The 21,714-nt window shown below is 47.6% G+C and overlaps 2 protein-coding genes across 3 annotated transcripts; both read left to right on the forward strand.

Annotated features, from left to right (window-relative positions):
* The first annotated feature begins 7 nt into the window (after nucleotides 1-7).
* On the forward strand, nucleotides 8-3,170 carry Ccdc87 (coiled-coil domain containing 87). Its single transcript, NM_207268.3, has one exon. It carries the CDS (start codon nucleotides 124-126, stop codon nucleotides 2,689-2,691), a length of 2,568 nt encoding a protein of 855 aa, NP_997151.2. The 5' UTR covers nucleotides 8-123; the 3' UTR covers nucleotides 2,692-3,170.
* A 12,636-nt stretch (nucleotides 3,171-15,806) lies between these two features.
* On the forward strand, nucleotides 15,807-21,560 carry Ctsf (cathepsin F). 2 transcript variants are annotated; one of them, NM_019861.2, is made up of 14 exons: nucleotides 15,807-16,128; nucleotides 16,340-16,438; nucleotides 16,712-16,796; nucleotides 16,889-16,950; nucleotides 17,154-17,229; nucleotides 18,612-18,725; nucleotides 18,829-18,974; nucleotides 19,058-19,154; nucleotides 19,234-19,314; nucleotides 20,045-20,164; nucleotides 20,244-20,308; nucleotides 20,400-20,490; nucleotides 20,892-20,950; nucleotides 21,033-21,560. In NM_019861.2, the coding sequence occupies exons 1-14, from the start codon at nucleotides 15,910-15,912 to the stop codon at nucleotides 21,105-21,107; spliced, it is 1,389 nt and encodes a 462-aa protein (NP_063914.1). In that variant the 5' UTR covers nucleotides 15,807-15,909; the 3' UTR covers nucleotides 21,108-21,560. The 2 variants fall into 2 exon arrangements, with proteins under 2 accessions (NP_063914.1, XP_030106864.1); XM_030251004.1 differs by lacking the exons at nucleotides 15,807-16,128; nucleotides 16,340-16,438; nucleotides 16,712-16,796 and having other exon boundaries at nucleotides 16,883-16,950; nucleotides 17,087-17,229; nucleotides 21,033-21,556.
* The last annotated feature ends 154 nt before the right edge of the window (nucleotides 21,561-21,714 follow it).

A 21,714-nucleotide genomic window follows, 5' to 3' on the forward strand; every position in this document is an offset into this window, starting at 1 on the left:
GCTCCCTAGGCTGAGGCCTCTGAGCTGTCCGGTAGTGCTACCGGCTGCGCAGGCGCATTGATGCAGTTTCCTTAGTAACCATTTGGCGTCCTCTACCCGCTCAGCCGGAACCACCTGGTAAAGATGGAACCACACAGTCAGGAACCTGACCTCAAGCCGATTTACCACCGGTTGCTGAGTCCGCTGTCGCTCTTCCCCAGCAAGGCGAAGCCTCCTCCAGAGCCTCCGAAGCGCCCCTCTCAAGATGCCACGCCCTTGCAATCCATCCCGCTGGCGAAGCTGAAAGTTGGGCCGCTGTGCCGCCAAGTGTCCAAGCGGCTAGCAAGCAGCGGGCGGGCGGCACGAGTAACTGCCAAGGACCGACTTCGTCTCACTGAGGTTATTCTAGAAGAGCTGAAGTGCAACTGGCGGGAACCTCCTATAGAACCCATTCTGGACTACGAAAACAACCAGAAGCTGCGGCAGCGGCTCGAGTCCTACGTGCTGATCAGTAGTGAGCAGCTCTTCGTACGCTACCTGCACCTGCTGGTGACCCTGCCGACCTCTAGAAGGGTCTTCACTGAATCAGCCACCCTCAGCCGGTTGGCAGTAAACCTTGCCAGGGATTGCACAGTTTTCCTCACCAGTCCTGATGTCTATCGCTGTCTGCTGGCTGATTTTCAGACCCTGCTAAATTTAAAGCACGCCCAGGGAGGCATAGTCAAATTGCGTCCTCCTCCCTGTCCCCCTGGGACTTTCAAGCTCTGTCCAATCCCCTGGCCTCACAGCACTGGCTTAGACCACATGCCGTGCTCTAGCCTCAACCTGAACTACCTTGTCCAACTCAGCCGCCCATATGATTTCCCCAGTGAGCCCGAACCTGATCCAGTGGAAGAGTTGAAATCCATCCCCCAGCTGAAGAGTAGACAGCAGCTCCTCTGGGTGCCCTCCATGATAAAGGATAAAGAAATTGAATCGAGACCCTCACCGATGGTACCACTGCCTAGTCATTCTCCCAGCAGTGAGAGTCACCAATTCCCCACCTCACCAGTCCATTCCTGGCTCCAAAGGGGCCAGTCCATGCCTTGTCTTCATGAGGGGTGGAGTCTGGCAGATGAGTTGTGCCTTCTTCCTCCCTCTCCTCATCCCCTCACCCCGCTGATCTTGGCTTCAGAGAGTAAACCACTGCCATTCCGGGACATAGTGGCTGAGGATCTGAAGCAGAAAATGAAGATCATGAGAATGGAGTGGAGTCGATACTCCCTGCTGGACTCTGGCCTGCCTCCCCTCCTCGGGGTCCTTACCCGGCGCCTAACTGCCCAGCACCACCTAGAGAAACTGCAGCAAATGATCAAAAGCCTGCAGGAGGAAGAAGCCTCCGGAAAGTGGGATCTCCAACCCCCGAGAATCATCCCACTACACCCACAGCCAGTCACTGTTGCTTTGAAGGTACATGATCAAGTTATAGTCCAGGTAGCTACTGTGCAACTCTCTGAAAGATACTTTAACGACTCTTTCCACGTTGAGGGGGCTGGAGTCCTATACAACCATCTGACTGGGGAACTGGATGGTAAAGCCATTGAAGAAATGGATGCGGATCGTCTTGTTGGGAACACCACCGGAGAGGTCTACAAGGAGTTGATGAGCCGAGTCTCTGTTAGTCACTTATCTTTTGAGGAAGGAGACCAAATTGAGCCTTCAGCAGATAAAGATTGGTCCTCCTACTTGGCCTCATCTTTTCTACACCAAGATAAACATATGCCAATCATCAACCGTAATCTGGTTGGATTTTACTCCAGAAGAACAAGCACTCCGAAGCCAGTCCCTGAGAAGGTGCCCTCTCTCACATTACTCCCAAGGCACAAAAGCTGGGACAAGCGACCAAACAGACACGGTGTATGGATGAATTGGCTGAAACCCTCGGTGTCTTCAGAGGACTACTTCAAGTACCTCTCCTTTCAGGAGTCGGATTTCCTCCACGTCATCTTCCAAATGTATGAAAAAGAGGCTCCTGTGGAGGTACCAGTCCCTGTCCAAGAGTACCTAGATATTCAGCAACCCCCTCCCCTGCTGCAAGATGAAGAGCTAGAGTTCATGCAAGGAAAATGGGATTGGAGCTCAGTGATAGAGGATGGCTCAGGACCTGGGAGAGCCTACATTCATAACTTGCAGCAGCGTCTCAAACGACTGTGGGTCATGTTGGAAGTCCCTGAACAGAATCGGCTAGACATGGTTATTAAATACAGCTCCAATGCACGCCTGCAACAGCTACCAGCATTGATCAAGGCTTGGGAGCAGGTCCTGAAGCCCATTCAAAAGAGGGAGTCGTTGCTAGGAAGACTGGAGTGGTTTGAGCAACAAGCCTCTGATCCCAATCGTTTCTTCCAAAAGCCTGATTTGTTGATGAATCGGTTACTGGAGGAGAATCGGTTCCGTAGCTATCTCCAAAGGAAGCTCAATCGAATGGAATCTAATTTGGTTTCCTTGTTGGAAAGGATAGAGTCAGTCTTTGGGGAGCCAGTGACCTTCAAGGGGCGGAGCTATCTGAAGAAGATGAAGCAGGACAAAGTGGAGATGCTGTACTGGCTCCAGCAGCAGCGGCGGATTCGCAATCTGACCCAGGCCCAGAAAACCTTCCGCCAATCATGCACTTTCACAGGGAGCAGCAGCCAGGCGTTAGTGGCCCCCGGGAATACTCCCACTACTCACTAAGGCGGCCAAGTGCCCCCAAACCCTTCCTCACCCCCAAATGCTCACGTAGAACTCTCAATGACTTTAAAAGAGATTGAGATTCTTTTTCTTGATATTCTAAATAAAAGGATCCCCAAACTTGGTATTCCCATGTATGTCAACCATCCTGCACAAGACAACCAAAATCCTATATCAGATGATCCCTTGGAGTTCGTGATAATAGAGGTCAGACAGAGCAAGCCATGGTCCTTAAAAAAATATATAGTGACTTTCTCACTGTGCTGAATTGCTGTTTAGAGTGCCAAATCACTCTTGTTTAGGCCCAGTAGCATAATCCTTGATTGCTAGGGCTCTGAAATTAACAGATGTATGTATATCCTGCCTGTATGACTTATGGTAAGTCACCTAACTTCTCTGTGAGGATCTGGGTCCATGTTGTCACTTCTAGTGCTTACACATTGTTGGCAGGACTTGTTAATAAAACCACTTGGTATATCAAGGTGTATACTGAAGAGTAAGTCTCTACGGCTGGAGAGATATAGCCTAGTATTTTAAAAGACCTAGTGGATTCCTAGAACCCACACTGGGGGCTTGCAACCACCTGTAACTCCAGCACCTGACACCCCTGGCCTCTGTGGGCACCTGAACATATCACACAAACACACAGTTAAAAATAAGAAAAAGACAAAAAAAACCCTCCAACCCCCAGTTTCCTTCCTTGCAAAACAATTGTTATCAGTTTCTGTACTTAGCAAGTTTTGTTGAGGCACCTACAGGATGTTAACTGCTCACACTGTGTGTTGTTTTCCTCTTCGTTCTTTTTGTTTGATTTGGTTGGTTTTGTTTTGGACAAGGTCTCACTGTGTAGTAGACCAGGTAAGGCTCAAGTTCACAGAGATCTTTCTGCCTTCCTCTGCCTCCCACGACTCTACATTTTTGTTGGTTGTTACTTTCTGTACCACTCTCTGCCTTTTGCAAAGAAAGGTGTCCTTGATGAGGGGTTCAGACTATGCTATCTGTGGGCATAAAGACAAATGCCTCATTTAGTAAAGTAGTGGTTGTAAATTCTCCTCCAAGACCTGTGACTCCGCTAGCCCCGAGTAGTTAGCTACACTTTCAACTCCAGGAATGGTTTGCCTCTTGTTCAGTGGACCTTGAATCTAATTAGGGTTATCGTGCTGTGCTGGAAGCACAGGTGTCATAGTGGCTAGGACTATTAGGTGTCTCCTTCCTCTGGAAGCTTGAATGAATCCTAGTACAAACATGAAAGCTGGTCCTCAGGAAGGTTCCTGTCTTTTCTGCCACCTGGGGCTGACCTCCCACTTGTGGGGGAGGCGTGGATAGCAATAAGCTGTATTTTCTATTTTATTTATTTATTTTTTGTTTTGTTTTGTTTTTTGCTTTGGTTTGGTTTGGTTTTGGTTTTTTTTTGAGACAGGGTTTCTCTTTATAGCTCTGGATGTCCTGGAGCTCACTTTGTAGACCAGACTGGCCTCGAACTCAGAAATCCGCCTGCCTCTGCCTCCCGAGTGCTGGGATTAAAGGTGTGCGCCACCACGCCCGACTTATTTTTGTTTTTTTAAGACAGGGTTTCTCTGTGTGTATCCCTGACTGTTCTGAAACTTATTCTGCAGACCAGGCTGGCCTCAAATTTCGTGATCCACCTGCCTCTGCCTCTCAAGTGCACGCCACGACTGCCTAGGTAGCTGTATTTTTTTTTAAGCTTTTATAACTTTGTACTATATTAGTCAGTGTTCTCAAAAGGAACAGAACTTAGAGAATAAATTTATATATGTATGTCTATATCTACACATAGATATAGGTAAATAGACAAAAATTTATTAGAGAGCTGGGCGTGGTGGCACACGCCTTTAATCTCAGCACTCAGGAGGCAGAGGCAGGCAGATTTCTGAGTTCGAGGCCAGCCTGGTCTACAGAGTGAGTTCCAGGACAGCCAGGGCTATCCAGAGAAACCCTGTCTGGAAAAACAAAAGCAAAAAAAATATTATAATGGCTTTATAGGATGTCCAACTAGCTTCCAGCTAGTCCAGTAGTGGTTGTCTACCAATGGAAGGCCCAAGAATCCAGTAGTTGTTCAGTCCATGAGGCTGGATGTCTCAGCAGGTCTTCAGTGTACATTAGAATCCCAAAGAAGTCAGCTCTGATGCCAGTGAAGGGTTGTTCTTGTGAGAGTGAGGGCAAGCAGGCAAAGAGAAAAGCTTTCTTCTTCCAGGTCCTTTTTATAGACTGGCAGCAGAAGGTATGGCCCAGATTTGAGGTGGATCTACCCACCTGAAAAGATCTGCATTAATGATGTGTCTTCCCACATCAAAGATCCAGACTAGAAGTGGATCTTCCCACTCCAAATGATTTAATTAGGCAAAAATTCCTTACATGTGCACCCAGTCATCTTTGAGTTTTAGTTAATTCCAGATGTATTCAGGTTGACATCCAAGAGCAGCCCTCACAGATACCAACATATTTAAGGACATCAAGAATATCTTAGAGCCAAGTGTATTGAGTATAAAATTTTAGTCACAGCCCTAGGGAGGCAGAAGCAGATGGATTTTTGTGAGTTCAAGTCTAGCCTTGTTTATACACTGAGTTCCAGGACAGCCAGGGCTATGTGGAGAGACTCTGTCTCAAAAAAGGGGGGACCTTTGGGGGGGGGGCTGGAGCTACAGATCAGTCAGTGATAGAGTGCTTATCTAGTGTGCAGGTTTGGATTCAATTGTCAGTCTTGCAAAAATACTTAAGTGAGTGAATAAATGTCTTAGCTCTCAAGCTAGGAAAATGCCTCAGAAGGTAAAAGTACTAGCTATACAAGTCTAACAGCCTGAGTTCAGCCCCCAGAACCCAAGTAAAAGCAATGGGCCAGCCAGCTTGAAGTGAACCAGGCAATGGCAGAAATAAAAAAGACCATATCTTGACAAGGTAGAAGGCAAAAGCTGACCCCCAAGAGTCGTCCTCTGACCTTCACAGGTGTGCTGTGGCATGTACACACCTGTGAACACACACACAATTAAAAAATCGTCGCCGGGCGGTGGTGGCACACGCCTTTAATCCTAGCACTTGGGAGGCAGAGACAGGTGGATTTCTGAGTTCGAGGCCAGCCTGGTCTACAAAGTGAGTTCCAGGACAGCCAAGACTACAGAGAAACCCTGTCTCGAAAAACCAAAAAAAAAAAAAAAAAAAAAAAAAAAAAAAAAAAATCGTCATATCGGGGTTGGGGATTTAGCTCAGTGGTAAAGTGCTTGCCTAGCAAGCCCAAGGCCCTGGGTTCGGTCCTCAGCTCCGGAAAAAAGAAAAAAAAAAAAAAATCGTCATATCTTGTAGCTGAACACGGCAGCCCATGCCCATGACCCCAGCACTTGGGAGACTGAGGCAAGAGAATCATAAACAAGTTGAAGACCAGCCTGGACTGGCTACTTAGTGAGAACCTATCTCAAAACTGGGGGCAGGGTAGGCCAGGGATGGAGCTCAGACATAGTCTGACCTAGTGGCAGAACTCTTTAACCTTAGCTTCTTAGGCTAAGAAGCTAAGGAGGAAGAGATTCACAAGTCCACTCTCTGCCTGGACTACAGAATGGGTTCAAGACCAGACTAGGTAACTTAGTAAGACACAAAAGCAAAAAAAAGGCAGGAGGGTTGCCAAGAAGCTTGCCTGAGATAGATAGTGAATTCCAAGTTCAACTGTAGCTATAAGGTAAAACCCTGTTTTAAAAAAAAATGCCATAGGAGGACATGCCCTGAGCCCAAGCCCTGAGCCATGAGTCCTGAGCCTTGAGCACACTTCACTGAATTGCCCATGACATTCTAGATCCATCACAGCTTTGGAGTTTCGTTATTTTTAGCTTCAAATTGCCCAATTTCATCTTTTTAGATTTAGTGTTAATGACTAAAGAAGCTCTATTTTATGCTAGACATTCATTTTGGTACCTACCAGCCATTTGTCTCTGTCTCACCAGCCATTTGTCACAATCCCTGGAAGTTAAGTTCCCAGTAACCCTGACTGAGTGACTCCTCCCACATACCCAGAAATGTACAGCCGTGACTATCTACTTATAATGATATGACTAACTGCTTTTTTTTTCTGTAACTTGCACAGATACCCAAATATTGTTTTGAGTTGCTTTAATCATTTAACCTGGTAGAACAGAACAATTTTTGCTTGCTTGCATAGATATTGAAGTCCCAAACCATTCCTTCATGGCAATCTCAAATTTGACTCAGAGATTGGTTATCCTAGTGGCAGCGAATCAGTAAACCTGTTAATTATAATTGGATTGGGTCTATGGTCTTTTCTCAGGGGTCACAAACTCTGTAACACTTTCTCATATAGAAACTTAAGAGCATTCTCTAAAAGGATAAATCCATGTTGGTCTATATTCATTCTAGTTTGTTCTTTTTCATGGTATGTTTATTCTTACTCAAGGTTTTGATTTCTTTAACCTTTAAAAATTTTTAAATTGTTTTATGTGTATAGGTGTTTGGATGGTGCCAGAAAGGGGTATTGACTACTCTGGAACTGGAGTTTTAGATGGTTGTGAGCTGCCATGTGGGAGCTGAGAACTAAACCACGGTCCTTTTCAAGAGCAGCAAGTGTTCTTAACCACCAAGCCATCTCTGCAGCCCCCTTCCCCCAGGTTTTGGCTTTTATTTTCTCAGTTTCTCAGGGCTCTTTATATATTCAGGATCCATTGCTTAGTGCTGCTCCGGTTTGGTGGGTCTAGTACTAATCAAGTCAGTGTTTGCCCATGCTTTGCCAACTGCAACTGCAACGTGCTTTTCACAGCTGACCCTCCGTTAAATCTAATCCTCCCTTAAAGCGAATCCATGAGTCTTTGTTTCCGAGACAAAGTTGCCTGCAGCTCCGACTCAGCCTGAACTAGCTCCGTAGCCCAGGATGGCCACTGTCTTAGTCAGGGCTTCTATTCCTGCACAAACATCATGACCAAGAAGCAAGTTGGGGAGGAAAAGGTTTATTCGGCTTACACTTCCATACTGCTGTTCATCACCAAGGAAGTCAGGACTGGAACTCAAGCAGGTCAGGAAGCAGGAGCTGATGCAGAGGCCATGGAGGGATGTTCTTTACTGGCTTGCTTCCCCTGGCTTGCTCAGCCTGTTCTCTTATAGAACCCAAGACTACCAGCCCAGAGATGGTCCCACACACAAGGGGTCTTTCCCCCTTGATCACTAATACAGTTGGATCTCATGGAGGCATTTCCTCAACTGAAGCTCCTTTCTCTGTAATAACTCCAGCTGTGTCAAGTTGACACAAAACTAGCCAGTACAGCCACAAACTCTTCTCCATCTCCTCCTTTTTTCAGACAGGTTCTCTCTGTGTAGTCCTGGCTGCTCTGAAACTCCTTATGTCGCTTATGCTAACCTTGAGCTCACAGAGACACCCCTGCTGGGGTTAAAACTGTGTACCACCATATCTCAAATTGTTAATTTTTTTTTTTTCTGATTCTTTTTTGGGGGAAAGCATGAACACAGTTCCCCACTACTACAAACTATACAGTCAAGTTTCCGACATGGGGAAGTTGCAGGGGTCTGCATATTCGGAGTGGGAGCTTCGAATCTTAATCTCCAGGCCTTCAAGGAGTTTCAGGGCTTCTAACACTGGATGGTGCAGGATTCAACCTCAACAGTGTCACCTTGTGCCAGTGAGGAGTCATAGCAGCAGTGGACTCCCAGCTTCCTCTCGCTCCACCTGAAGGAGAAAAAGTTCAACTAAGAGAAAGAGTACGCTATATGTGGAACAACAATATGAACTAACCAATACCCCCAGAGCTCGTGTCTCTAGCTGCATATGTAGCAGAAGATGGCCTAGTCGGCCATCATTGGGAAGAGAGGCAGGCCCCTTGGTCTTGCAAACTTTATTTGCCCCAGTACAGGGGAATGCCAGGGCCAAGAAGTGGGAGTGGGTGGGTAGGGGAGCAGGGTGGGTGAGGGTATAGGGGACTTTCGGGATAGCATTTGAAATGTAATGAAGAAAATACCTAATAAAAAATTGAAAAAAAAAAGAAAGAGTACGAATTATGGGAAATTTAGAAGTGGCAAGGAAGAGGAAGGATCCTCAAAATAAATGCATACTAGCCAGCAGTCACTTAACGGGAAAACATTGAGTGAGGTAAGCTGGGCACAGAAAGGCAAATCCTCGACTATCTCACACGCTTGATCTAAAGCAACGAACTCACAGAGTCTGAGTAGACTGACGGCTAGCTACCAGATTAGGGGTGGAGGGGCAGAGCATGGGGCAGAGCAGGGGTGGGGGAGCTGTGGGGAGATGAAAGTCAAAGGTCATGAAGCTTTAAGCGTCAGACGAGGGTTAAGTGTCGAAATTTCTTTAGAAGATTATGAAGGTTAAGCGTCTAGATTTTTCCCCTTTGAGGTCTAGTACAGCTAATAAGTGCTGTACATCTCCACAGACCAAGGAAGAATACGTCTCGAATATCCTCATCCCCTCAAACATCAAACATTTGAGTTGACATATAGGTTAATAGCTTGATTTAATCATTCTATGTTATATCAAAAATTCTAAATTCACTTTGCACTTTACAAGATATCTAGCTATAATTTGTTTTTTGGTTGGTTTGGTTTTTTTTTTTTTTTTCATTTCTCTTTTGTGTATGTGTGTTCGTGTGTGCACATGTTTGGCTAAAATTCCTTTCCTGGGGGGGTGATGCAAGTCATGTCTGTCTCAATATCTACCCTGCTCCTAGGGTCCCAACAGCCAAGCAAGACCCTATCCCACCAAAGTTCACTGCAGAATCAGAGCTTATCAGGCTTTCTTCAGAGTCATGGGTGAGAAGCTAAATTAGGAGCACCTTAGAGCAGCCGCCCTGGAGGCTGGAAGCGCTGCACCAGCATGCATGAGGCATCTTAACTGTTATGAAATATAATGCAGGGCTGGTGAGATGGCTCAGCGGTTAAGAGTGCCGACTAAGGTTCCTAAGGTCCTGAGTTCAAATCCCAGCAACCACGTGGTGGCTCACAACCATCCATAACGAAATCTGATGCCCTCTTCTGGAGTGTCTGAAGACAGCTACAGTGTATTTACATATAATAAATAAATAAATATTTTAAAAAAAAAGAAATATAATGCAGCAGCAGCAGGTGCAAGGAGTTAGCTGGCAGGCCGACACCGAGGTGTCCCCTGAGGCAGGTGACAGACCTGGCAGAAGGGAGGGTTGTTTGGGAGGGGAGGGGAGTGAGGACCCGGAGAAGGGGTAAATGTAGACAGAGCCATGTGGGCAGAGAAAGCAGGGACTGAAAAGGACAGAAAGAAAGAGAGGCCAGCTGGGAACATGTGAAACAGAGAGAGAAAAGAGAATGAGAAGGGGGTAGAGAGTCGGGGGGCTGGAGTAGCAAGCTATCCTTTTTGTACATGGCTGCTGCTGCATCTGGCTAGTGCACAGCAAGCAATGGCAAGCAGTGTATTGCTAGGTCCTTATTGCTAGGTCCCTGGGAGGAGCCAGAGGATTTGTATGTAAGCCAACAGGTATGACTGTATAAGTAAGTGGAGCTCTGTCCCTAGTCCTTCCAAAACCATATCCTCAAACCAGTGGTTCCCAACCTTCCTAAGGCTACAACCCTTTAATACAGTTCCTCGTGTTGTGGTGAACCCTAGCCATAAAATTATTTTTGTTACTCCTTTATAGCTGTAATTTTGCTACTATTATGAATCATAATGTAAATATCTGATATGCAGGATTTTGGGACACGCAAACCCTGTGAAAAGGTCGTTTGATCCCCAAATGAGTCTCAACCCACAGGCTGAGAACCACTGCTCTAGCCCTACCCAGAGACTATGAACCCATGTGCAATTAGGATAGAATTGCAAACAACTGGTTGGAAGGGTAGCCGAATGCTCAAGTGAGGGCCTCATGTCCTGCCCACTCCTACCAAGAGGCCCAGCTGTGATGGGGGCGGGGGTGCGCTCTGTATTCAGATGCTGATTGCTGTGCCCAGAGGTCTCTTTGCAATCTAGACGTAGACATTGTCATGATATTTGGAGCATCTCCTGTCTCAGTGATGTATAAAACTTCTTTTCCATTACCTTTGATTGCTTAATAAAGAGCTGATTCTGCCTAAAGATGGGCAGAAGTGCCAGGCAGTGGTGGTGCATGCCTTTAATTCCAGCACTTGGAAGGCAGAGGCAGGTGGATTTCTGAGTTTGAGTTCCACCTGGTCTACAGAGTGAGTTCCAAGACAGCCAGGGCTATACAAAGAAACCCTATCTCAAAAAAAAAAAAAAAAAAAAAAAAAATGGGCAGAAGAGAATAAGAGGAGACTTCCAGTCCCAGTCAGGGGGGCCCAAGCAAAAAGAAAGAAGCAGAGAAGAAAAAAGGAAAGGAAGGGAGGGATCAGGAGGATTTGCCAGGAGTCACCGTGAGGACACACATGGATCAGAGCCAGCCAGAGCAAGACTCAGATACCGCTGGGAAGTAGGCAGCTGTAGAGGGCTTCAGTAGACGAGCATCTGCCCAGCATGCTACCTGCAGCTTGTCTCTGTGTCATTGATTCAGGAGCTAAACGGGCTAGGGCAGGCGTAGAGATGCCCTGTTGTTAGAGAGAGCAAAAGGGCAAAGAAAAGCCCCAGGTTAACATCTGCACTGGGGTGATCTTTGCAGCAGGCCCAGAAGAACTCCTTAGGATGCTGGTAGTTTGGCTCAGAGGACAGTGCTGTACAAGAATACCTATGGGCAGGCCCGATGAAGACTTAGGATGGTGTGTGTGTGTGTGTGTGTGTGTGTGTGTGTGTGTGTGTGTACATATGGAGGTGAGAGGACAGCCTAGCATGTCATCATCAGGAAAGCCTTTCACCTCCTATGAAACAGGTTTTCTCACTGGCCTCGAACTTACCAATTAGGCAACACTGGATGGTGGATGGCCCATGAGCCTCAGGGGTCCCCTTGCCTTTACTTCCAGGCAAAGGGATTACAGTGAGTGTGCCATGTGTAGCGTGTGTGTGTGTGTGTGTGTGTGTGTGTGTGTGTGCTAGGGCTTGAAGTTAAATTACCAAGCTTGCAAGGCAAATGCTAATGTATCCCTTAGCTGGTGTTGGCAGTATATGCCTTTAATCTTAGCACTAGGGAGGCAGTGAGGCAGGTGGATCTCTATGAGTTCAAAGCCAGCCTGGTCTACTGCTACAGAAGAGCCTCTATTGGGTCTCCAATCTGTAGGTAACGGGTTTCTGGTTGTAGGTGAGCAAGGGTCGGTGAGAATGGGGTGACAAACAGACAGGACACGAGGGAGTGTGCCGAATCTGAATGTAATGTCAAATTGAGCATCAAAACTTTTTAATACAGAAGAAAATAGGGAAATTAGGTGACACATCAGCAAGGTACAATGAGGTTACTGGATGCTTAATGACTTTTACACAAAATGGAGGAATGCAAACACAAAGACTGGCAGGAACTGGGCAATAAAACAACTGAGACCAAGTCAGCCCTATCTAAGGTCAGCTATATTCTTAGAAGCCAGGTGTGAGGTCTTTACATTCCTGGGGCAAGGGCTTTCACGCCCAAGTCATGGTTCTAATTAGGGAGTTCTGCTGTAGCTAACCTTCTCATGAATAATGCAATACTCTAAAACCACAGCCTGATCTACTTCCTAAACCATTGTAAATTCCTGTATATGGGAGCAACTTGACTTTTATTCTAAGTGATTGTGTGGGGGGGTCTTTCTACTAATAAGTAATGTAGTCTGCCATACATAACTATAATAAGAATTCTAAACTTACTTTGCTAAGCTTGCCCTGAGATTTCTAACTCTGTGTAGTAGATAGTAATGCCTGATTTCTTTCACAATCTCTCTTACAATAATAGAGGCAATTCTGAATGTTACCAAATAGGCAACATTCTTACTGAATTCCAAGCCCAGAGTCGGCTCAAGAACTACCTAGGGCATTGGTGAAGGCCAGGAAGCAAAGTTCAATTTTGCTTAGGTATTTGGCAAGTCATTGCTTGGAGGCTCCTGTAGTAAGACAATACTGAAAGGAAGCACACAGATCCATTTGCAAGGACAAGTTTGGAGCATACGTGCTATAGGATGCCACAGTTCCAGGAGACTAAGTTTCCGTGAACTTTTTGCCTCGGGACTGCATCCAGGCTTTTGGCTTGTCATGAATGTCACTACTGGAGTGGATGTAGCAGTTCCCCATATTTTTTATTTTCTAGACGAAGTTCCATAATATCCCGCCTCATGGTAGCTACAGATCTCAGAAGAACTTCTAAAGATGAGTGAAAACACAACAATTACTAATAAGGTAATGCCAATAATAATAGCAAGCAGGATTATATACTGAACCCAATCCACAGGATTCAATGCACTTAGGTGATTCTTTAAATCTCTGGCCAATTCATCAATGTTCCAAGTGTCCAAATGACTTCTGCTAATATCTGAAATATCTGCTAACCTAGCCTTAAAATTTGCTATATCCTGTCTCAATCTACTGCTAACATAGCGTCATAGAGAATTGTAGCTAACTTTCAAATATGTCTCTAAAATGACCAGAATCAGCCTTCCAAATGAAGAAATAACAATTTCTAATGCTGGGTTGATTATCGGCACAGTGCATGACTAAGTAGGCATAACTGGTCACATTAAAGGAAAGAGAAGACTCGTCATAACTTCTTTTTGATTACGTTTTTGAAGGCGGTTTCCAGTCTCCATGTTCTCAGTCCCACAAGCTAAAAGTTTGAAGCAAGGCAGTTTGTCCAATCTGAGATCAGGAACTCAAGTCCAAAACAGTCTGCCTGTCTCCACTGTCAGGGCACTCAGCCAGCTCACAGGTCAGCATCAGTCTTTGTCCCAGCATCAGCTTGTCTCACCAATCACTCTGGCAGCTAGCATGCTCCTGCTGCAGCATTCTGTGGAGAAAACACAAAAATGCCCTCTTCCCCATATTAAATACCTGAACAGTATCATGTCATGTGCCAGTATGTGGATCCTTTCATTTCATGAGTATGCCTGGTTGTAGAGTGCCATAGACACTCAGAGAGATTTTAGGCATCCAAATTTAAAAAAATTTTTGAAGATATATATTTAAAGCTCCGCAGTATCTTTTCCTTAAGAGTTATAAAAAAATATGAGTAACATGGGTAACATTAAATTGTTGACAAAACATCTCAAATGCTTGGCTGTAATAGCCAGTTCCAATATCTATTTTAATTTGATTTGGAACACCAAGCATAAAAAAAAAAATCAACATAGGCAATGACTGACTATACTTTTAGTTGCTTTTCTTGTTAAAGCAGTTGTAATTAGAAAGACTAAAAGTGTATCAATAGTCACAATGTGCATATTTCATTTTTCTAAAATCAAAAATGAGTATCTATTTGCAATAATTGATTAAGTAAAAGTCCTCAAGAATTAACACCAATGGGTGGAACAGGTAGAAGCTGAGGACACTGAGAACAATTCTTTACAATATGCCATGCACATTCTATAAAAATGCCTACAGCACACTATTCAATTATCTGTGTTGAAGTAGGAGGAAACTCAAAAGAGCAAACGTGATCTAGTCACGTAAACTTCTCTCCCATAGAAGTGCTGTTTATAAATACAGTAGATGCATTCTTTTTTTTTAAAGTGATAAGCACGATTCTTTTTTTTTTTAAGATTTATTTATTTATTTATTTATTTATTTATATTAAGTACACTGTAGCCGTCTTCAGACACTCCGGAAGAGGGAGCCAGATCTCATTTCAGATGGTTGTGAGCCACCACGTGGTTGCTGGGAATCGAACTCAGGACCTTTGGAAGAGCAGTCCGTGCTCTTAACCCCCGAGCCATCTCTCCAGCCCCAGTAGATGCATTCTTTATGGGATACATTGTGGAGAGACCTATAGGGTACTGCTAGGCAGGAATCTGACATTGGCCAAGGACAAGGAAACAAGCCTCAATCTTTAGGTTGTAATAGGGAAGCAGGACAAGGCAGAAACTCCAATCTCGGGGTGGTACAAAAGAAGCAGGCCCTGGGCAAGATCCAGGCTTTTGGCCTGTCATGCATGTCACTACTGGAGTGGATGTAGCAGTCTACATAGGCCCTGTTTTGAAGACAAACAAACCAAGGGAACTGTCTTAAAGACTTCAAAAAACTCCTTCATATATACATACCCTGCACACTCCTCACGTACACACAAGATTTCTGTGACAAGGCTGATTTTAACCGCTTTAGATAACATACGACAGCTCCTTCAATGAGCTGAGGATAATTTTTGCCTCTCCGATACAAAACCAATGGATTTTTGTATCCAAGCAGTTTATGGACATTTCCCTTTCAATAATAAAAAACCCTCCTTTCCGGTCCCTCTCCAAGTGTGCAGAGGCTTACGAGAATGCATCTTGGTTTATGATTCAATTTGTTATTCCCTCATACATTTTTACACTTTGGAGATTTTTTTCCCACCCTCTGTTTTCAGTTGTGACGCTGTCCCTTGGCAGTCCTGGAACACAGTGCTTTTAAGTGATTTACGGTACGATCCACCCTTTGCACAGCTTTGTTGATTATATAGATGTCTTTTAAGCCTCACAACAGCCAGACTCATGTAGCCTACGCTCAAATTCTCTTAGGTATCCAAGAATGACCTTGAACTTCAGAACTTTCTGTCTCTTCCTGAGTGCCTCACCAGGCTAGGTTTATTCCGTGCTCGGGGATGGTACACAGGGCATTTGTGAGAGCTAGGCAAACACTAGCCACTGAACTACCTACATCCTCTGGTCCCACAACCCATAATATTACTGACCGTCTGGTGAATGACAATAGGTGCCTCAAAGGTGAGATCACACCGTGAAGGCAGGCTGAGGAACCAATTGTTTGGGTTCACCTCTTATCAGAGTCATCTGTAAGCTTCTTTTTCTTTATCTACGCAATGGGACTGCACTGACCTCACAGGTCTGCCATGGTTAAAAGGATCTGGCTTTTCCTGCGTAAGATAGAAAAGGGCGTAGATTCTTATTTTATTGTCAACCTAGTGTCCTCTCCCCTCACTCCACCCTCTCCACCCCCCCACCCACCCCCCCCCGCATCCCGCACCCCGTGGTCCACGTGCCTCGCGTAAATAAGCGAGCGCGCAAGCGCCAGGAATCGGTGCCCATTGGCCGCCCCGGCGTTCTCCAACGTTGTAGGGAAACTCTCTGTGGCCTCTGACAGCAGGCTCCGCCTCGGGTCTCTTGATCCGTGTGTTTGTGGGTCAGTGAATCCGGGCGAGCAGCTTCGACCTCGCTATGGCGCCCCTACTGCAGCTTCTGTGGCTGCTGACACTGCTCTCGACTGTGGCCCTGAGCCCCGTCCCCGCCAAGCCCTGGGCAGATGACGAGCAGGCCTGGAACTTGTCGTCCCAGGAGCTGCTGGCCCCCGCCCGCTTCGCGCTGGACATGTACAATTACGGCCGTGCTGCGGGGACAAGGGCCGTGCTAGGAGCGGTGCGCGGACGCGTCCGCCGGGTGAGGACGCGCGGGGAGCGGGCGCGGGGCCTGGGCCCAGGAATGGTGCAAGGTGGAGTTTGGCTTAAATTTGGGATGATGGCCAGGACAGGGGAGGGAAGGACCTGTTTAGACCTGTATCCGGTAGGGAGGCACAGATGGGCAATGGTCTCCTAAGAGGAGTAAAGGGGGAGGGGATGGCTGGGCCAGCCCCAACTTCTTCTCCATCCAGGCCGGCCAGGGCTCTCTGTTCTCCCTGGAAGCCACACTAGAGGAGCCACCTTGCAATGATCCCCTGGTGTGCCCACTGCCTGAGACGAAGAAAACAGTGGTGAGTGAAGAGGTCAGCTATTGTTGGCCCTAGCTGGCAAACAATTGGAATGGTGGGTCCTGTCGAGGCATTGGTTACTCCTGAGATACCAAGTTAGAGACCAAGATGCTCTGAAAGGGTGGGTGTTGGGGTGCTGGGTGTCTGCTGCTGGCCTCCCTCTTTCACCAAGTTATGACTGCCTTCCATGTGGCTCTCCTTTGAGGAACTTCTAGCTGCTCTTGCCAGGACCTTGTTTCAAACTGTCCCAAGACCGTCTTCTTTCTATGCCTCCAGCTCTGCAGTTTTGAAGTCCTGGAAGAGCTAAAAGAACACTTGCTGCTGAGGAGGGACTGTAGCCCAGTGAATGCCAAGGTCACAGGTGCTGGGATTGCTCAAGGAGACTGGGAGAGCCCAGACCATACTTGAGTCAGAATCCAGCCTTAATTACTTCTCTGTTCCGACCCTATCCAGAGTTTAGAAATGCGACTTTCAGCTCATTCCTTCCATTGTTGGACAAGGATCCCCTGCCCCAGGTGAAGACCCTGTGTCGAGGAGAGACAAAGGCCCCTTAATCCTCTTTCCCTTCTCTTCTCTTTCTCTGCACGCCCCTTCTCTCTCTTCCCCCTCACTTCCTCTTCCCATAGTGACTTCCCTGTCTTGGTCCTCCAGGGTAGAGCTCAGTCAGCTCACTGGGGTCTGGCTGGACTTGTAAGTGAACATCCTTCCGCCTTCCTAGGACTTCTCTGTGAAGATGGCTCCACTCTTCAAGGACTTCATGACCACCTATAACCGGACTTATGAATCAAGGGAAGGTAGGCCCCAGCCTTGTCATCTGTCTCCGTCAGGCCTGGGCCTTCTCCCGTCACGGCACCTTGATACTAAGGAGATAAAGTACACAGTGATACCTTATTTCCCCGGTGGTAAACTGAGCCAGATCAAGGCAGATAAGATGATATTAACTGCTGGTTTATTGGGAAGCTGCTCTCTGGCGAGTTCACTGGCCCCAGTGATTAGGCCACGGAAATCACCATGGGAAGAGGAGATGAGGGAGAGAAGGGGAGAAAGGGCCCACACAGAGAGAGAAGAAAAGAAGAGAAAAGGGAGAGTGAGGAGACCAAAATGCCTGGATTGTGTCTGGAAGAGCTTCTGGGTATGCCAGGGTAGGGACTGAGGGGTGCTGGGAGAAGCTGGAGGCCAGGTCTGCCTTGATATGAAACATATGCACCTCAGTCCCTGGTCCAGGGGTCCGAAACCAAACAAAAAGGATCCTGTGTCTCTCAAGGAGCCCATATCCCTAGGGTCCTATCCAGCTTTCTAGGCAGTCATCTTGTCAAGGAGTGGCCTGGTTTCCTCCTTCCGTTTTGTCTTCCTAACCGGAAACCATGGGCTTCATCCCTCTAGGCAGGATGGGTAAGACTTAGACCAGATTTTCTCCTTTGGATTTCCTCTGTCATGGCCTTTCCGGTAACCTCTCCTGGGTGACACCCTTCGGTCTCATTTAGATTACTGGTTTTATATTCAACAAGTCATTGTTCCAATTTGGGCCCCCAAAGTTGAGCATGTCTCTCACTTTGAAGTCGGCTTCCCTCATGTCTTATTCTGCCGGCCCCAGGGATCTATCCTTACAAACAGCTTCAGGGACTATGGCAGGGACTCAGTTAATAAAGCCCTTGCCTTGGAAGCGTGAAGACCTGACTTCAATCCCCAGAACCCACCAAAGAAGCCCGATATGGCGGTCTGGACTTGTAACCTCAGCAACAGTGAAAAAGGAGAAAGAAATAGACTTATCGCAGCCGGTCTAGCTCACTTGAGCTCCAAACCAAAAAGAGACCGTTTGTGCCTCAAACAAAAGTGGAAGGCCTTGAGAAATGACGCCAAAGGTTGCCCTTTGATCTACACACACACACCACTTACTCAACACACGCATGTATGTATACAGAAGTATACACAAAGGCACACACTCGTCTATGCACATATACAAAGGTACACACACACACACCACACATGTGCACACATGTATGTGCATACATGCATACACAAAGTCACACTCTCATGTGCGCACACACACTAATCCACACGTACACTCATATACAGAATCACTCACACTCACATATACTCAAACACTTACCCCCACTTATTGCTCCTTTTATGATCTGGTTGGGTTCAAGACCCTCTCCCTCTCTTTGGTCCTCAGAAGCCCAGTGGCGATTGACTGTCTTTGCAAGAAATATGATACGAGCACAGAAGATTCAGGCCCTGGACCGCGGCACAGCTCAGTATGGGATCACCAAGTTCAGTGACCTCACAGGTGGGGATGGTGACCAAAGCTGACACAGAACTTGTGCTGCTCAGGCTCCTCATGAGGGCTGGCTTCAAATTCTCATCTCTGCCCCGCCCTTCTCTACCCACAGAGGAGGAATTCCACACCATCTACCTGAATCCCCTCTTACAGAAGGAGTCTGGCAGGAAGATGAGTCCAGCCAAGTCCATAAATGATCTTGCCCCGCCTGAATGGGACTGGAGGAAGAAAGGGGCTGTCACTGAAGTGAAGAACCAGGTTGGAGTCCCAGAAGTAGGAATAGGAAGGCAGACTGCACGGGGCCTGAAGAGAGAGCCTTGACCGTGACCATTGTCTTGCAGGGCATGTGTGGCTCCTGCTGGGCCTTTTCTGTCACAGGCAACGTGGAGGGCCAGTGGTTCCTGAACCGGGGGACTCTGCTCTCCCTGTCAGAGCAGGGTGAGCATCCTGCTCTAGTCCCCTTTCTCCAGACCAGCCCCTTCAGAGGGCCCCTTGGAACCAGTCTTCTGTCTCCTAGAGCTCTTGGATTGTGACAAGGTGGACAAGGCCTGCTTGGGTGGATTGCCCTCCAACGCCTATGCAGCCATAAAGAATTTGGGTATGTGTTAATCTGGTTTGGAGGGGCAGCAGGTACCACCTCTTTGCAAGAGGACGTGAGGGTCACACCAAACTGGGTTCTGGTCTTTATGCTGACCCTTTCTGACTGAAGACCTACAGTAAGTGAGAGCCTCAGTTTTCCTAGCTGTGAAATGGGATATACAATGTTGTCTCCAATGGCAAGTGAGGTAGTGAATCGATGTAAGATTCTGATGCATGACAAGGACCCAGTGAATCTTGGTGTTTTCACTTCCTGGCAGTCTGTGTTCTTATTATTCCACCAAACTAGACAGCAACTCATCTCTCTCCTGAGGGGAGGTATTAAATTCAGTCATGGGCTGCGGTAGTAGAAGGATGGCAAGCTAAGAGCCTGCAGTAGCTTTGAAAGAAGCTGGTCCAGGCGCCTCCAAGGGTGTGAGCTACAGCAGCAGTAGACTGTCAGAAGGACAAGCAGCAGAGGGCAGAGGTGCCAGGCAGCCTGAGATAAGGCCTCAGCACGGAGGCAGAGGTGGGAGTGGAGGCCTGCCTTTGTTGATAGACACTGTAGCTTCTTTCCCACACCCTCTCATCCCTAGATGTGTCATCACTAGTCTGAGGAGATTTCCTCAGAGGGGTACCGGGGCCCTGGGGTTATGTAAGGAGCATGTGATCTCATGTCTGTGGGATGCTCGGCAGTCCTCTATCTGGGAGAACGTGAGTAAGTCATAAACAGACGTCTACTTATTCCCCAGGAGGGCTGGAGACAGAGGATGACTACGGCTACCAGGGCCATGTTCAGACCTGCAACTTCTCAGCACAGATGGCAAAAGTCTACATCAATGATTCAGTGGAGCTGAGCCGGAATGAAAATAGTGAGTGGGGGTCCCTGTAGGTGGGTCCAGGTCGATACTGCTGGGCCAAGGTACCACTGGCACTGCCTTCCCCTTTCAGAGATAGCAGCCTGGCTGGCCCAGAAAGGACCTATCTCAGTTGCCATTAACGCCTTCGGCATGCAGGTGAGGTCCTGACCTCTCTGTCCCTCCCCATCTCGCCAGTGCCTTCCTCCCTTCTCCTTGACGCTGGCCCCCTGCTTCGTTTTCTTCTCAGTTCTATCGCCACGGGATTGCTCACCCATTCCGGCCCCTCTGCAGCCCTTGGTTCATCGACCATGCTGTGTTGCTGGTGGGCTATGGCAACCGTGAGTTCCGCTGGCCTCCTGCTTCCCTTCCGTCTACCTCAGGCCCCAGTCAGAGGCTAGATAGCAGCCTCTTAGGCCTTCTGAGGGGGATCACCCTGGTCATGCCTGAGAACCTTGTCCTGAACCCCAGCCTCAGAAAAACACCCGTGTATTTTGTAGGCAGAGAAGCTGGGGCTGGGGGAGGTTGGAGGGTTGTTCTAGAGGCAACTGGACAAGTGCTTTCTCTAAGCCTTGTATGTACATGAGGTCTCCATGAGGATGGTAGGTGGGCCTTACAGGCGCTGCTGTTTTCGTACTTCTTGTTACACCATAGGCCCACTGACGATATTTAAAGGGTGCAGTGTATGAATCTCTGAGTGGAGAAGGGTCTCTGACTTCTTGTACTCCATCTTGTTCCCCAGGCTCTAACATTCCTTACTGGGCCATCAAGAACAGCTGGGGCAGTGACTGGGGTGAGGAGGTGAGTTTTGCCCGGTTGGCCTCTGACCCCCCTCCAGCCTCTCCCTTACCCAAGCCCTCTAACCAAGCCCACTGTCTTGCAGGGTTACTACTACTTGTACCGTGGATCTGGAGCCTGTGGTGTGAATACCATGGCCAGCTCAGCCGTGGTGAACTGAGAGTTGCTGGCTCAGGACCTATGTTGTCACAGTGGCCCCTTCCTTAGCCCGACTCATGCCCAGGCCCTTCCTCACGAGACAGAGCTGGTTGGCTGAGGGCCGGGCACTTTGGACCTCACGGTGAGCCCTGGGCCCTGGGCCCCTTCGTCCCTCTTTCCTCTAGTGCTCATCTGAAGTTCCCCAGCTGCACCTGTGTCCGATTGTGGTAGCTAGGAGGATCCTGAGGTGCAGGAGGCTTTCATGGAAGCCAGCGCCGGGGCAAGAACCTGGCTACAGTATGATGCAGGATGAAAATATGCTCGTCATAAAACTAGATCTGTCCTCAGCAGGCTCTGTCTTTTTGCTTTGGTGCTCCTCGGTCTGATGCTGTCAGTTTTCTGGTCCCTTTCCACATCCAGGAAAGTTGTGACCGGCCTTCTCTAAGGGCAATAAAGAGGTAGCCTGCTCTCCTTGTGTGGTGTAAGTGCTTAGTCTCTGAAGGAAAAGGGGGGTCCTTAGGGATCCCTGGTGGGTCAGGGTGGGGTAGACGGCCCACCAAGGACCTCCAGGGCTCAGGTTCCCCTTAAGAACCAAAAGCTGAGTGCTTTTCCAGAGGTCCTGAGGAGTT

Source organism: Mus musculus, chromosome 19 (genome assembly GCF_000001635.26).
Source record: "Mus musculus strain C57BL/6J chromosome 19, GRCm38.p6 C57BL/6J".
Classification (NCBI taxonomy): Eukaryota; Metazoa; Chordata; class Mammalia; order Rodentia; family Muridae; genus Mus; species Mus musculus.